The sequence below is a fragment of the Lynx canadensis genome, chromosome B1 (assembly GCF_007474595.2).
Source record: "Lynx canadensis isolate LIC74 chromosome B1, mLynCan4.pri.v2, whole genome shotgun sequence".
In the NCBI taxonomy this organism is placed as follows: domain Eukaryota; kingdom Metazoa; phylum Chordata; class Mammalia; order Carnivora; family Felidae; genus Lynx; species Lynx canadensis.
In genome coordinates this window covers 149,291,779-149,309,489 of record NC_044306.2, presented here as the reverse complement: position 1 = coordinate 149,309,489, position 17,711 = coordinate 149,291,779, and the positions used below count along the sequence as shown (strand labels likewise).

General features: G+C 33.4%; 1 protein-coding gene across 1 annotated transcript; it reads left to right on the top strand.

Annotated features, from left to right (window-relative positions):
- The first annotated feature begins 7,339 nt into the window (after positions 1-7,339).
- On the top strand, positions 7,340-12,572 carry CSN3 (casein kappa). The gene is made up of 3 exons (XM_030311988.1): positions 7,340-7,393; positions 10,912-10,944; positions 12,111-12,572. The coding sequence occupies exons 1-3, from the start codon at positions 7,340-7,342 to the stop codon at positions 12,570-12,572; spliced, it is 549 nt and encodes a 182-aa protein (XP_030167848.1).
- Positions 12,573-17,711: the final 5,139 nt, after the last annotated feature.

The window sequence follows — 17,711 nt, the reverse complement described above, 5'->3', positions numbered from 1 at the left end:
TATAAATTTTGAAAATCATTTCATAGTGTAATATGTTATGGAAAAAATAAGATAAAATAATAGAATGATGATGGAAAGGAAAGGGCTATTTAGAAAATGTGGCAAGAAACATCTCTGATATAAAGAAGACACTATTTGAGGAGAATTGGGGTAAGAATATTTCAGAGACTATGAACACAAGTAAAATGTGATTTGGGAAAGAGTATGGCACCTTCTAGAAACAGAAAGTTTTTTGAGGCTGGCACAGAGTGAGAGAAAAAGTGGTGGAATATAAGATATGAGGGATAGAGAGATAATAAATTATAGAAATTAATAGGCTCTGAGAAAATGCTTGGAATTTATTTTAAGTGCTAGAGGAGGTCATTGCAAGATTTTAAGCAGGAGAATAATCATATCAGGTATATGTTCAAAAAATAACATTTTTATAACTGTGTGAGGAATGTTTACAAGGTGACAAGAGTAAAAGTAGGGAGACCAGAAAGTACTGAGATGGTCAAGTGTGTGATGTCAGTAGCTGGGATTGACTGGGGCAATAAATGTTAAGACTAGAAAGTGCTGGCAGATTCCGGGTATATTGTCAAAGATAGGGCTTATAATTCTAATGGACTGTTGAGGATGGGAAAAAAATGACTCACAGATTTTTGTCTTCATCCACAGAGAGCATCATGGTTTCATTTATTAAAGAGGGGAAACACTAGGAGAGTTGAGAAAAGAGATGTGTCTAAAAATCAAATATTCTGCTTTATTCATAAATGTGGGTTGTCCTCTTCACATACAAACAGGAATACTAACACAACTGCTAGATACATGAATATGTAGTTCAATGAAGTTAAGAGTATGTGTATCATATTTAAAGCTATAGGAATGGAGTAGGTCAACTATAATGATACAAAAGATAGAGAGGGAAAAAAGGTAAAAGGGTGGTAAACCCAGGAAGAATCCATGAACGTTTTCCCAAATTGAGAGTTTGAGAAAAATAAGAGGAACCAAAAGAGAAATGAAGAGCAGCCAATGGTTTGAGAGGAAAAACCAAAAGCATAAATCATTACAAGTCAGAAAGACGAATCAGCATGCCAAAGGCTGCTGAGATTGATGAAGAGAAGGATCTAAACAGTAGCGCTGGATTTGACCACCTGGATGTCATAGTTGACCTGGATATTTTGAATGGTATGAGAGGAATAAAAGATCTATTGGAGTAAATAAAGAACAGTTACAGAAAGTGCTAGGATCATATTGGATCCTTTACAAAATTGATACATATCGGATCCTTTACAAAAATTGAAAGCTTTCTTGATTACTCCTTATATTTCTTAATGTGTTATTATAGTGGACCCAGAAACTTTGGGATTCTAAAAGTTGCTAAAGCATAAATTTATATGTGCACTAATACTAAAGTCATAAAAACTAGATGGGCTCTAGATGACATCAAATGTATTCTCAGGCTTCAAAAGAGTCTCCTCATCTACATCCAACAGAAAGCGTTATCTCTTCATATGTTCTCTGCAAGCAGAGACCGTGACTGCCTACTATACCCTCCAAACATAGTGCCTTGGTTTTTTGGGGTTTTTTTTGTTTTTTCTTAATTTTATAAGTTTATTTATTTATTTTGAGAGAATGCAAGTGGCAGAGGGGCAGAGAGAGTAGGGGGAGAGAGAGACAGAGAGAGAGAATCCCAAGCAGGCTCTACATGGTCAGTGCAGAGCCTGACATGGGGCTTGAACCTACGAACCATGAGCTCATGACCTGAGCCGAAGTCAGATGCTCAACTGACTGAGCCACCCAGGTGCCCTATAGTGCCTTGTTTTGAATAAGAACTATATATTGTGCACAGTTTATTTAAATAAATTTTCTACAGGAGAGAAAAATCGTGATATTCTGTTTTGTTAATGTTTAAAAAATTTAGGAGCATTTAATGCTACTTTCCCAGAACTTTCATGCATTGCACAGGTTTCCAAAGCATACAAGCTTCTGCATTAAAATGTTAATTTTATGATATCTTAAGAATTAATCGTGTAGAAAATTATGTTAGTTATTTACATTGCCACTACTGTCACAAACGTTGTACTTGAAGCACATGATACAGTATTGAGATCAGCCTGGTAGTAATGAAGTAGCTGAGAAATAAAATGAGACAGAAAAAAAAAAAAAAACCACATGCATGTGAGTACCACCAAAAGAAAATAAAATAGAGATAAAGTACATATCAGATGTGAGAAACGCTAACAGAACAAGAAGTTGTTATGGATAAAAGCATGCATTTGCATCAATAATCATATCACTGATCACAAAATGATTATTTCATAGTGCTTGAAATCTGAACTTATGAACCCACAATAGCCTCTTACTCAGCTTCCCTGTGTTAATGGTTATACAGACACTGATTATCAGGACCTAAACAGAAAGAAGCTGTAGCTTGACTAAGAAGCCCTGTTGGTCTTCCTCCCTTACTCTGGGGATGTTTCAGGAGTAGACTATGACCCCTAAAATGAATTTATGACTAGATTGAGGCTAGAGAACCAATTCCAGATAGCAAACTCTCTGTTTTAAGATCTTGTTCATCACTATCCCAATTTCCTGAGAGATTTCATATCATGGGAGTTCTGATTTCCTTTTTGTTTTTCTTTGAAAAACATCAAGGTATCTGAATAGCTCCAATGTAGAGTTCACCTAGTACATCTATACCAGTCATTCAAAACTCTAGTTCTCTTAGATTCCTTAGGTCAATATATATATGGGGAATGTTCAGTGTCACTAGTATTCAAGTAAATGTTAGACTATGAGCTCCACAATGGCAAGGATATTTGCCTGCTTTGGTTACTAATTTATCCCTAAGGCCTGGAACAGTACTTGGGCTAATTTAAGTACTCAACAAATAATATCCAGTTTTTCAAAAAAGTCAGATTAGTGTTTGAGGTGGATGGGTGACCCCACTGTAAAATGGTTTTCTCTTGGTATGGATAAAGATTCCTAGCATTCTCAGGGGAAATATAATTACTGAAATATATTTTCCCACTAAAACAATGTTATTAAAAGTGTTCTGAGCCTTTGGTGAATAATAATAAATAAATAAATAAATAAATAAATAAATAAATAAATAAATAAATTCTTGTAATTGTGAATCAAGTAAATAAAGGCTCAACTGAAAATAAGTATCATTTTATGGCTCTAAACCAAGGACTGAGAAATTACCATGTAGAAAGGAATACCTTCATAATTGGTCAATCCCCATTGACCAGTCCATAATCTTCCAACTATCACTTGACCCTCACAACCAAAGAAAAAAGGTGTGACTAAACAGACCATATAGAATGATTGGTCTTATTATTCTAGCAGCTTGTTTTAGCAGTTTTGAATCTCTGCCATTTTTTCTTCAAACAACAAAAGCCAACAATTCTGAGAAATGGAAAATCTCAATTCACTCTGTTCAAACTCAATAAGCATTCATTCTATGATTCAGAACATTGTTCCTAATTTTCTAAGGCATGAAATAGTTCTAAGAAAAAGACAAGAATATAGGAATACTACAATGCTCACATTATTTCTCATATTCTGGCAGTCTTACACTGATTCCTGTAAATACTTCAGTCTTGCCAGGACCTCACAGCTAAAGTGAAGTCACAATTAACATTTTTCCCCAGAGAAGCATAAACAAAATAAAATATCCTTTTCTGAATTGGCTAGGCAAATTGTTTGGTTAGCTGTATTTTACCAAAATGGCCCCCATATTGGTGATTTTTTAAAACTTACTTTTATGTCAGAATGAGCTATCTCTGAGACAGAACAATTATCCTCAATTCAATAATTTAATTTTGTTTATACAGAGTCACTTATATTCCTGAAAACTAAAAATCTAAACTAAAATTTCATTCATAAGAGCTTAATCAATGAACAAATGTGTATTGAATGTACATGAGCTTAGTGAAAACTCTATTTTGTAGCTCAAATGCAAATGACTATTTTATATTGATTAAAATATTTCACATTTAGATTTAACTTTTAAAAATTTGTTCTTGGGTGTGCAAATGATCATCTTTCTAATTTTTAAAAATCAATAGTTTTGAAGAAGACCAAGTAGACTTAATAATATATGTAGTATCACTTGATATCCAGGTTCTTAAATTTAAAATCTTTAAAATATGACAGTGTTATGGGTAGCTATTTTTCATTTTTACAACAGCTTTAAATTCAAAGAGGTAGGATTAGTTAATTAAGAATGCAATGAATGTTTTTTAGAACTCCTCTGTTTACAAAACATACAAATTCATTCTTTAAAAAGTGTGAATAGTCTTTTTTCAAGCTTTATGAATGACAACTCTATTTCCCCTTCTGCATTTCACAAAGATTGACCCAAAGATGACCTGGCTGTCATCAAATCTTTCCTTTTTGTCATCTTCCTATTCGGCGAAATGTAGGGGGAAAATAAATCACATGACACAAGTGACTAATATCCTTTAATAAGTCTTCAGTTATTTACCTTGGGTCTTCTCTACAGTTGAAAGGCCACCTCAACCTACTGCCAAGCAAGACCTGACAGACACAAGGAAAGGTAATCATACTGAAATATCCAGAGAGGCCGACTTCTTTTTACAATAGAAATAATACCACCAAAGTTATTTTAGAAGCACATATTCTTCCTTTTAGCTTTTATTGTTAAGTTTGAATATGTCTTGGCTTCATTTTGATATTAGTTTCTAACCTAAACCGTAGATTCTGAATGGTGTTATGATCCAATTTTATTTTAACTTCACTTTGGGTTAAAGGCCAAGGTTTGATATGATAAACTACTAAAGACAATGTAAAATTCTAGAGAAGAAGATATAGAGGTAAACCAAGAAACAGACTCTTAACTATAGAGAACAAATTTATGATTACAAGAGAGAAGGTGGGCAGGCAGGGAGATGGGTGAAATAGGTAATGGAGATTAAGGAGTGCACTTGTGATGAGCACTGGATGTTATATGTAAGTGTTGAGTCACTATATTGTACACCTGAAACTAATATTACACTGTATGTTAACTAACTGGAATTTAAATAAAAACTTTTTAAAAAATCATTGAAACTTAGAAAAATAATAACCAAAATAAAAAAGAAAGTATTCAAGACAAAGAATCTACAGACAAATGTGAAGGGATAACTTCTCAGCAAGATGGACATGTAATAATAATCCCGATTGATCCCTTAATTAATTTCAAATATATTTATATCTAAATGTCTTAATTTTATTTGTTATAGTATAACTATTGTTTTAAAACATGCCTTTTGTATTCCCATGAAAGCTAAATAATTCTATGTCACAAATTATTTCTGTCTTACAAAGTGATGAAGGCAATTTCAAGTACTCATTGGTTTAAGCAGCTGATAAGGAAAAGTATGGGCTTATCTCTCTGATATCTATTTATGCTAAAAATGGAAGAATTACTATCACTTTACAGAATTTTTGTGTGCGTGTGTGCATGTGTGTGTTATAATTTTGTGAGAACTTAACTGGAGTCTTATTCATCATAAAAATTTACTGCTCAGTCTATAATTTTAAGTTACCTGGTGATTACAATACAATATTGTTGTCTATATTCATGATACTTGTCAAGACTGGATCTTAATTATTCCAACCAAAACAAAAAAATAGTAATTATGTGATGTGATACAAGTGTTAATTATCACTACAATGGCAACCATATTACAATATGGTAAATTTATACAGTGTTGTATGCCAAATATATTTTAATAAAAAAATTAATTGGCATGTAAATAATTAATAAGGAACTCCACCTCTCTCAATAAAATCTGAGTTTGCTGCAGGTTGTTCAGATTTGATTCCATAGGAGTTCTTTTCTATCCACTGATATCCTATCAGCAGTTTTGAAGTCAGTTTAGTAGACAGTCTTCCAAATCATTATTACCTGGGAATGGAAGCAAATAGAGTCTTATGTGATTCCCCTTCCCAACCCTGGGCTTTAACTCTGTGAACCTCTTTTGTACAACTGTTGGTAGGACTCAATTTTATTACACATATGGCAAAAACAATAGCTACAACAGGATGTAGTTAGTATTTACTTCACAAACATGATATGCACTTAAATATTAAAAGTCTGAAGTGTTATATGTATCTTTCTAAAAAGACAATTTATTTAAAAAGAGTCAAATAGGGGGCCTGGGTGGCTCAGTTGGTTAGGCGTCTGACTCTTGATTTCGGCTCAGGTTATGATATCACAGTTCATGGGATCAAGCCCCGTGTCAGGCTCTACACTAATAGCACAGGGCCTGCTTGAGGTCCTCTCTCCCCCTCTCTCTGCCTCTCCCCTGCTCATTCTCTGTCTCTCTCTCTCAAAATAAATAAATAAACTTTTTTAAAAAAAAGGGTCAAATAAGTAGGTGTGACAACCCTATATTCCATTAGAAGGACAAAACTAATTTACTTTTTTAAATATTCAAAACCACTGTAATTATGATATTTATATTTCTTATTAAAACAATCAAGTTAATAATATCATTTATGATTACTACCAAAGTATATTATAAAGAAGGCAGTCTCAGGCCCCACCCCTTCCCTCCATCTTACCTATTTCCATTAGATCAATCATGGAATTAATAGAATTTTAGAAATCACTTAGTTCAAACCTTCAGTTTATAGATTAGAAAGATAAGGTCTAGGCAAGAGAAATTACTTGGCTAAAGTTACTCAAGTAGATAGGGACTGGACTTGAACTCAGTCTTCCAAAGGAATGTATAGTCCCAACATCTCCAGTCTAAAACTTCTCAACTAATTTCTGTTGTTTACAAAGCCATGCCTAACTCTTTCACCTGGCATTCAAGACCTCTCCTTTGCTGCCCTAAACTTTCTTTTCAACTTTATCTTTCCCTTCTTATAAAATACCACTCCCTTCAAAGTGTCCATGGATGTTCCCAAGGCTTTCTCCTCTACTTGAAAAGTTTTTGTCCCTATCCTTCTCCATGGACAAGTCCTACGTATATGCCATCTTCTACACAAAGAATTTGATGATTCTCTTAACCAAAACCCTGTATCTGTGGAGAAACACTTGTGGAATTTTCCACTTTCTTTCTTTCCTCTTACACTGATTTGTGTATGTTGTAACTCTCTTCCTAAAACTCATGCTAGTTGTTGGCAAAGCCTGTATCAGATTCACCCTGTTAATTTCAAGTTTGTTTTTTTTTTAAATGTACAATAAAATATTTTCTACACTGGCTAAATCTACCCATAAATCTGGTTTTTTCCTTAAACCAAAAAGAAAACAAAACAAGCAAATATTGTCCCAAATCAGTCCTAAATTATAACAGATCCTCTTAATTTAATTTTTTTTAATTTACTTTCAGGTGCAATGATGAAGACTTTTTTCCTAGTTGTGAATATCCTTGCATTAACCTTGCCATTTTTGGTGAGTTGATTTCATCTAATCAATGTGTATTAAGATTTTAAGAAAATTTTATTTAAAAGTTCTATTGTGGAAAGTGAAGTTATATTTCATGTAACAAAGTAACTGCATACTTGCTATATTTTCTTAAAGTTTTATTGATTTTATATTATAAAATTAGAGTCATGTTCTTCTGGATATGATTTTAGCTCCCAGGAATTAAGAAATCACACTTTAACATGTATGAAAAACCCTTAAAATTCTCATACTATACAGAAAATACATTGGGGAGGTAAAGAGAGAACAATTCTGGAAATATTTTTAAGTTATAAAATGTTCTAAAAATAATTCCTAAATAATAAATATATAAGTCATAACCCAGGATCATAAATTCTTTTTATTTAACTTTTTAAAAAAATTTTAGTGTGTTGTTTTTTTTGAGAGAGAGAGAGAGAGAGAGAGAGAGAGAGAGAGATCCAAGAAAGAGAGATTATTCAGGGATCCCAGGCACTTATTTGCCCATAGCAAGAACAAGAAAACAAACATAAGATGATGTTAGATGACCATCTCTTAGATTATAAATTTTGGAAGGTACTAGTCTTTGTTTCATAATTCATGTATTATTCAATTTAGACTTCCTTTTAAGCTGATATTTATTAAATAATTCTATTAGGTAAATTCTTAGAGTCAAACTCCTTAAAATTTTGAATTATTATGACTTTTACATTTATTTTACTTCATTTATTCCTTGAAATTCCATTTTACTTTGCCCACCAGCACATTTTGAACTTAGGTTTTCTCTCTGAATAATCAGGATTAAAACTGAAATAAGAAAATTATTATTTTAGGTTCCTGGACACATTGCCAACATGTGTTTGGGAGTGCGAGTTCTCACACAACACCAAGCAATTATTGGACACCAGCAGTGTGTCAGAGATTCCAACTCCATTCTGAAACCATCTACCCAGAGACAGTGTCAAATTCCACAGGTTGAGGGTTCAGACTGTCCTGCTGCTCTCACTTCAGACACTAGTCACAAGCCCAGGCTGTTGCCTGTAGTTCTGAAGACTGGCTATCAATGGGAGTTTCCCACATTCCCCTCCTTGGATTTGGTTAATTAGCTAGAGCAGCTCACAGAATTCAGGAAATGTTTTACTTACTAGATTACTGGTTTATCATAAAAGGATGTACTCAGAAACAGTCAGATAAAGAGATACATAGGGTAAGGTATGTAAGAAGGGGTACAGAGGTCTTATGCCCTCTCCAAGAAAGTCACTTTCCCTGAATTTCCATGTGCTTACCAACCCAGAAGCTGTCTGAACCCATCCTTTTAGGGTTTGATGGAGGCTTCCTTACATAGGGATGACTGCCTAAATTATTGGCTGTTGTCTGCTGACTCAACCTCCAATCCCTTTCCCCTCCCTAAAGGATTACAGAGTGGGATTGAAAGCCCCAACCTTCAAACCAAAAGGTTAGTTTCTCATGAGGCACCTGGATAGCTCACTGAATTAAGCATCCCACTCTTGGTTTCAGCTCAGGTCTGATCTCCTGTTTCCTAGGTTTAAGCCCCCTGTCAGATTCTGCGCTCCCAGAGCGGAGCCTAGTTAGGATTTTCTGTTCCCCTCTCTCCCTGCCCCTCCCCTGCTGGAGCGCTCTCTCTCTCTCTCTCTCTCTCTCTCTCAAAATAAATAAATAAACATTGAAAAAAGAAAAAAGGTTGGTTTCTCTGGCAACCAGTCTCCATCCTTAGGTGGGGTCCAAATTCACTTCATTAACATAATGAAAGACACCTTCTTCCCAACCCCATGCCCATCACTTAGGAAATCACAAGGGTTTTAGGAGCAGCACTGTGCCAGAACCTGGAAGACCAAATATATATTTTTTTATTATAAATCGCAGTATCACATGATCCACAACTGCCTGGTCTATAGCAACCTCTTCCTGAGCTACTTGAGCTTACTGTAGCTCCCAAACATTTCTTCCCATTTTCACAAAGGCTTCAAGCCCCAGGAACATGAATAAATAATTCAAAAAGAATGAAAGTTTATAGATTTTACCATTCAATCTTGTGAACAATCAAAACTATACATACTTTGTGATAGTATCTTATACATGTTAATTTGTCCCTTCTCTCCAAATATAGTTAGGATAATGTTTATTATTAACATTATGTGATGAATTGCACAATCTTATAGCCTACTGGTGGAATTATAAATTGGCACAACTTTTCTGTACAGCAATCCGATAATTCCCATTAAAGGATTTTTGTCACCCCCAAAAGTTATATTTTTTAAAACTATTTTAAGGCATCTATGAAAACTATTAAAAAGGACAGTGATATACAGATGTTACTCATCTATCTATTAATAAAACATTTTTTGAAAGAAGCCTTAACGGTTAACAATAAAGAATAGACATTTCATGACAGAATCATTTATCATTTATTTTTCGAATATAGATATTTGAGTATAAAAACTATATGATAAATGGGAAAAAAAGATGAGATATTGCTTCTTGAAAAAAAGCAAGATACAATATGTGTACTAACAGGAACATATACTAGGAACATATGTACAGATTGATATAATATGAAGATGTCTAGATTATCTCAATTTGGGGATATATGCAAACTTTCTACAATATTCATATTACCTTTTAAGTTTTAATTTAGTAATTTAGTAAGTTTAGTAATTTAATGCATTTAGAGCAAAGAAATCTCTATCTCAACATACGTGAGTTTTATTATTTTATCAAATTTCTAATTTTCTATACCAACATCATCCAAAAGAGTCTTTTCATATCCAAAGGATATGTGTGAACTGTTCTAAACTAGATCTATCATTTTTAAAAATGTTTAATCTTATAACCTCATCTCAAAAGTTTATATAAACTTTGTGAGTTTTTAAAGCTCTATATATATGCCTATGGAAATTGTTTTTTCACTCCTGATTCCCTATGCATGTTGCAATCCAGAATTAAGAAAAGTATTATAAAAACAAATGAAAGTTGATTAAAAAACACTATTTTTTATATAAAATTATATATTAATGTTATACAAGAGGCCGTTCTTTAATCGAAATAAACCTCATAAATTATCTTAGTAGGAGAGCAGAAAAAACTATGCTCAATGCCCCTTTTATTTATAATAATGTACATTCAAAAATCAAACAAAAAAAGAAAGCAAAAACACAATGTAAATTCAATACAAATTGAATATAGGTTATTCATATTTTCCATTTAAACAAATATGTATATTTGTTGGCATAGGAGTCAGATGATCATACTATTTTCAACCTTAAAATTTTCTCCCCAGGTGGTGATTTTTAAAGATTTTAATTAGCTTATTGCTATCACTTCCTGAGTGGCTCACAGACCCTATAGATTAAACAACCATGGAGAATGCATTACAATATTTTACAATATTAAAGCAAAAACAGAGAAACAATGTTTTGTCTTTAGTACAAAAGATTTTTAAACCACAAAAAATCTGGACTTTGTCTTGCTTTTTTAAACTTATTTCTCATTTTTGTGAACTGCAGCAGGGTGCACAGGTGCAAAACCAAGAACAACCAACTGTAAGTTTCTTTTAATTATTTCTTGTAGAGACATGAACTCTAAAGTATAATATTATGCACAGTTCAATGGTACTTAAATGCCTTCTGTCTAAAAATTAATACGTAAACCCCATAAAATAATAATCTTTACCAAAAAAATCACTTCAGCAAACAATCGTATGAATCAACCTCAATATTCACCTGAAAATCTTGGATTCTTTTTATGACCCAAGTCACGTATTTTTGGTTTTCATGTATATTTTGCAGCATGAGAAAATTATCTCAGAATTTAATATTGGGGAGAAAAGGAAAACAAATGTAAAGTTTAATATCTCTCCTGACTAAAGACTGGGGGAAGGATCTTCTCTGACCCATCTTTGAATACCTCTCATACACTTGCATTTACTTCCTCTTTTTGTTTTCCAAACATGTGTGAATGAACACATTTAGATATGTCTCCTTTCATGAGAAATAGTTGCTTTGGAGTGTCATTTGTTGATTTGTTTTTATTCACATGGGAAGATTTAATGACGTATTTTTATAAATTCACATAACCAATAGAAGAGAGGCAAATAAAAACAGAAAATTCCCTAAGTGATCTTTAGTGAATAAAATGAAGCTGGAAAGAATCCAAAGTATAAACCCAGGAATCCTCCCACATCACATTGTTTTACTATTCTGCTATAATTAGTTTAGAAAAAAAATGTACCCTCAACCTAATCTCTAGATAAATAAAATTTGTAAACAATTACAAATATGTGGTAAGAACACAGATATACACATATTTTAAAAGCTATATATGCACATATATTTCTTTGCATGTGCTATGTTTGTGCATAATATGTCAAAGCTCTCTATGAGACTTTTCTCGGTATTATACTTATTATAATGCCCAACATTTATTGAGCACTATTCATATATGCCAAGACCTGGCAATGTGGTTTACATTATGGATTACCTCATCTAATCTGTTTGAAACTAATATTATTTTTAATATTTGTTGAAAATCAAGAAATGGAAGAGAAGTGTACAAATCCGTATCTTGTAAAATAATATGGTTGTTGAGTTCACTGCTTCCAATATTGTATTTCTTCAATGTCAAATACTAAAATATATTACTTCAAAAAGTTCTGATTTAAGATTCTAGCCTACAATTATACCATCTGCACAATGTATTCTTTTTGCAGTGCCGCGAAAATGATGAAAGATTGCTTAATCAGAAAACTGCCAAGTATATCCCAGTTCATTATGTACTGAGTAACTATCCTCACTATGAGCCCAGTTACTACCCACATAAACCAGCTGTACCAGTTAATAATCAATATATGCCCTATCCATATTATGCAAAACCAGTTGCAGTTAGGCCACATGTCCAAATTCCTCAGTGGCAAGTCCTGCCAAATACCTACACACCCACTGTGGTACGTCACCCACACCTACCTGCGTCATTTATTGCCATTCCCCCAAAGAAAATTCAGGATAAGACAGGCAACCCTACCATCAATACCATTGCTACTGCTGAGCCTACACTTACTCCTACCACTGAACCAATAGTGAACACTGTAGTCACTACAGAAGCATCCTCAGAATTCACCATCACAAGCACACCTGAGACTACCACAGTTCCAGTGGCTTCAACCATGGTCTAAAAACTCTAAGGAAACGTCAAAGAAGATGACATCACAGGTAAATGAGCAAAAGACAAAAATAAATAATAAAGACAAGATTAAACTTCTGACTCTTGATTTAGGCTCAAGTCATGAACTCACGGGTTCAGGGGTTTGAGCCTCTGCATTGAGCTCTGCTCTGTCTGTGCAGACCCTGCTTGGGATTCTCTCTCTCCCTGTCTGTCCCTCCCCCACTCACTCACTCGCCCTCTCTCTCTCAAAATAAATAAATAAACTTTAAAAAAATATTTAATAAAATTTTTTTTAAAATAATACAGACAAGATCCATGGATTCATCAGTACAATCATAACATCTAAGATAGTACGATAGACAAATTAAGTCTGTTACAGGAGCAGTCAAAATGGGTTCATTATCATTTTACTTTGGTGGTGCCATACCATCGATATAGTAGATTCTGTTCCAGTAAGAAATGAAATGTCTTAGTTTACAAAATGAAGAAAAATTTGAGCTTTTATTATCAAACTTAATTTCAACAATTGGAACACTACTAGAATCTATTAGTTTTACTTTATTTCTGTTCACACATGAAGTAAAAACTTGTGATTTTTCTTATCTCAAACATAAATTTTCTTAGAACATTTATACAGAATATGAGTTTATTTTTTTTTTTAATTTTTTTTTCCAACGTTTATTTATTTTTGGGACAGAGAGAGACAGAGCATGAACGGGGGAGGGGCAGAGAGAGAGGGAGACACAGAATCGGAAACAGGCTCCAGGCTCTGAGCCATCAGCCCAGAGCCCGACGCGGGGCTCGAACTCACAGACCGCGAGATCGTGACCTGGCTGAAGTCGGACGCTTAACCGACTGCGCCACCCAGGCGCCCCCAGAATATGAGTTTAAATATATTTTAAACATGTGATCATGTTCTTCCACTCTAATTTTGCCCTAAATTGAATAAAAGGAAATACATTTCCCATACATTCCTTTATTTCAGACATCATTTCAGAAAGGACCCATGAAGTTAGGCACCCGAAATTTCTCATATTGTAAGACAAACCCATGAAAGAATTGTAATTCTTAATTTAAAAAGCACATACATACTAAAAGAATATTTTCAGAATCTTAAATGTGATGCCAATATTCCCATTTATTATTTGGATCCAATAATAAGGGTGAGTCTAAAATAACTTGCAACTTATGGGAAGAAGTTAAAGGGAAAGATCAATAAAATAGAAAAAAACCAAAGAGTTTAAATAATTTGGGGAGAAAATTGTGAAATTTGGAGTTTCTTTGCAATAAATATTTTCAGTACATCACACTGCCTATATGTTATGTAATCTAAAATACAACACAGTAATCTGTGTTACAACTGGAATAGCATTAGACCACCGAGGGCTGTTTCTTCCATCTGTGTGAATTTGGGCAAGTCACTACTCTCTCTGAACTTTCACTTTCTCTTAATCGTGGTTTCTATAAGACTCAAGTGGCAATGCATATTGTGAAAAGATTGTAAAAACTGGTCAGTCTACAAAACATAATGCATTAGAAAAAAATAAAAATAATAAATAATAAAATTTATTTTTAACCAACATTTTGTCCTTACTAAATGGTAATTACTTTATATAATTACCTCTGATTATTCCTATAGCAACCATATGGGACAGATTATATTACTATGTTGAATTCACACACACAAAAATAAATACAAACAGGCCTATGGATCTTAACTAAATTACCATAGCTCAAAAGTTCAAAACTGGAAACCAAACCAAAACTGTCTGATTTCAGATGATAAACCTTAATTACTATGCCATCTATTTCCATACAGGCTGTCTAATGTGCAGAAAAACAGAAAATACATTATGGTTTCCTTAGATCAGTGTATGTGTAAATTTTATTATTTGATTGCTATTTAATAGGACATATGGTAGGAAAAAGAAGATAAGATGCTGGATAAATTTTTGACTTATTAAAATTTAGAAAACACAATAAGAAGATTAATGGAGACAACATGAAAGCAAGTAGTACACAGTTACATATTTTGTTGATTCAAAAGATGTTACATGATTATATTTTTAATGGAATAATCATTATTTCAATAGTTACATTTGTTCAAAACTCATGAACCTAGATTTCTAAGCTACAACCAGTGTATAATATCACTTATAAAGAAGCATGTAAAGGACATTGTCTTGGTGTAAATATTCAGTGAAGTCAATTATTCTCAGTTACTATAAGCCAATTTTAAATATTTATATTTAAATATTTATATTTAAATTTTTAATTTGATAAAATCCTTGGATACAGACATAAGAGATAAATCATTTAAGTTAAATAATAGTGTACATGAAAACTGTTAACACATTATAAATTAAATTCCTAAACTGTCATCATTTTTTATAGGTCTTGCTGAAACCAAATGACTACTCCAAACTCTTCTTTGGTCACCCATCCACCTTCATTCAAGAAAGAGAAAGTGATTTCAATGGATTTGGCTCCTTTCTCTTCTCCCCTTACATTTTACATCCATGTCTCATTTAATTTTTTGTTTCTTGCACAATAAAGCCATTTGAATGCAAGCGGATCTCTTAATTGAGAAGTCTGTGGATATACCTCAGGGATCTTTGAAACCTTGAAAGTCCAAGGCAAATTTAGTGTGAGTTTGAGTAAACAAGTTTCTCTGGGGCAAAGTTCAAAATAGCATCTAATTCTCAAAGTGGTACATGGTCTAACACTGATTAAGAACATCTTCTCCAGGATGACACTGGAACATCTAAACTTACAACTAAGTCATTGGGACCAGGAAAAAGCTAAGCCATGGTAATCCAGTCCCAGGGACCACAAAAGTGACTCTTGAGAGCCCTAGAAACTCTAGAGTTAACATTAAATTTAAGTGTTCCAATGTATCGTTAATGATAAGATCATTCCCAGGAGCAATTTCTGGGCACAAGCAGACTATAGATGACCACTACTGCTAACACAGATACATAGGAAAATTATGAAGTTGATGGAAACTAGACTAGATTCTTCCAGACTAGAAGCTACAGTGTCACATCTGTCCAAATATAAACATGCACATGTGTGTGCACACGTGCACACATACACACACACAGGAAGCTTCTAGAGTTGACATCTTCCAGTATACAAACATTGGTGAATATTCAAAGTCCAAAAATAAAGGTTTTTTCTTAAACAAATATTGCAAAAATAAGTGGATTGCTTATTTGCTTGCTCCATATTTAACACATCCTGCCAGAGAAAATACAAATCACTCAACCCTTACAAAGTGCTTACTGGTCACCCATCTAATCTTTTGCCGAAACCCTCAACAGATGTGCTATTATTAGGAATGATTTTTAGCCTTTTACCTGCTCTCTCGCTCAAATTCTAGAGTCTGGAAGAGAGGGATGGTCAGAAGCATGGCATAGCTGGGCCTCATTTGCTATGACCATTAATAACATTATTAATTTCTTGAAAAACAAAGTACAAATGTGGAAGAGGCAGAATTTATTTTATTAATTAAAAAAAATTTATCACCTACTAGGTACAAGGTACCTAGTGTAACATACTCCTTGGCTAAAATATCACATTCTTTAAATTTTTTTTTAACTTTTTTTTTTTTTTTTTTTTTTTTGAGACAGAGAGAGCATGAACGGGGCAGGGGCAGAGAGAGAGGGAGACACAGAATCGGAAGCAGGCTCCAGGCTCTGAGCCATCAGCGCAGAGCCCGACGCGGGGCTCGAACTCACGGACCGCGAGATCGTGACCTGAGCTGAAGTCGGACGCTTAACCGACTGAGCCACCCAGGCGCCCCTAAAATATCACATTCTTAAGAAAACCTTTCCTGAACTTCCAAGATCAAATGATCCACTAATGTGCTGCCATAGCATCCTGCCTCTGCCAGTTCTTTCTCCTTTACTACTCCTCAAACTCTGTTACACCTGCCTGTCTATCTTTCCTGCCGGCTTACAAGCCTTATAAACATAGGAACTATAGTCTTATATCCTGCTCACTATTGTCTGTCCAAGGTTAGGCCTGATACAGTGTAGGAACCAAATAAATATTTGTTAAACAAATGAGTAAACAGAAGAATAGTGGATTAATGACTGAAGTTGAAATACCCATATAATAAGATTAAATAACCTAGATTTCTCTTACCAAAATCTAGGAAAAAAATCAATTCTGACCTTAGCAGTTAGTGATCACAAATCAAACTACCAAAATCAGTGATTATTGTTAAACCAATTTTAAATCAAAAGAAAATTACTACAAATAATTGTCAGCAATCACAGCAATATAAAAGTATACAGAGAGGATGTTTTTATAACTTACTCTCAATTTTCAAGGAAAGAAAGCTGAATGTCAACAGAATGATAACTAAACTGTGATATCAATATTATGCATTATCTTAATTTTAGCACACTATTTAAAGGAAGGAGATTATGGCATATTCTCTTCCTAATCTTCCTAACATGATATACTTTAGTAGTGGCCAGATGCCCATATTATTGAAATCATGGCTATAAAGCTAATAGTCAGGCTGATGAACAAAAGCAGACTTAAAAGATCAACTGTATACTTTTTATATACATATTTTATTGGAATATACTGAAAAATCCCAGAAACTCTTGAAGGCAAGATTAAACTCTGATACATTCCTATAAAATTAATATTTGGCATTAACATAGTTTTTTCCATATCTAAAAATCATTCTTTAAAATAATTTATAACAAAATGTCTACAGTCATTTTTGGGAGGCTAAAATAGGACCTTAATGAATAAAACCTTGAAATATCTCATGCCATTAGACAATAAATTTTAAACTAATGATTTCAAGTAATAGCACAAATAATAAAACTCTATAATAAAATTATTCTTTTTTTCTAAAATTTATCAGTGAAACATATTTCCACAAAAAGAATCCATGCAAGCAGCTGATTTTGCCAGCAGATTTGACTTTCTTTTAATCAGTATTAACCCTTGCCAACAATATTCATATTCAAGTTATTTCAGTCTCTCCACAGTAGGGAATAAGTAGGAGGGAGATCCAGGGATGAAAGGTTTATTTATTCAGAGGGTGCTTACTAGTTTTCATTTGGAGACAGAGTCTGTTTACTGGAAAAGAGTCAGCTTGGTTAACAGAAGTTAAAAATCTGAC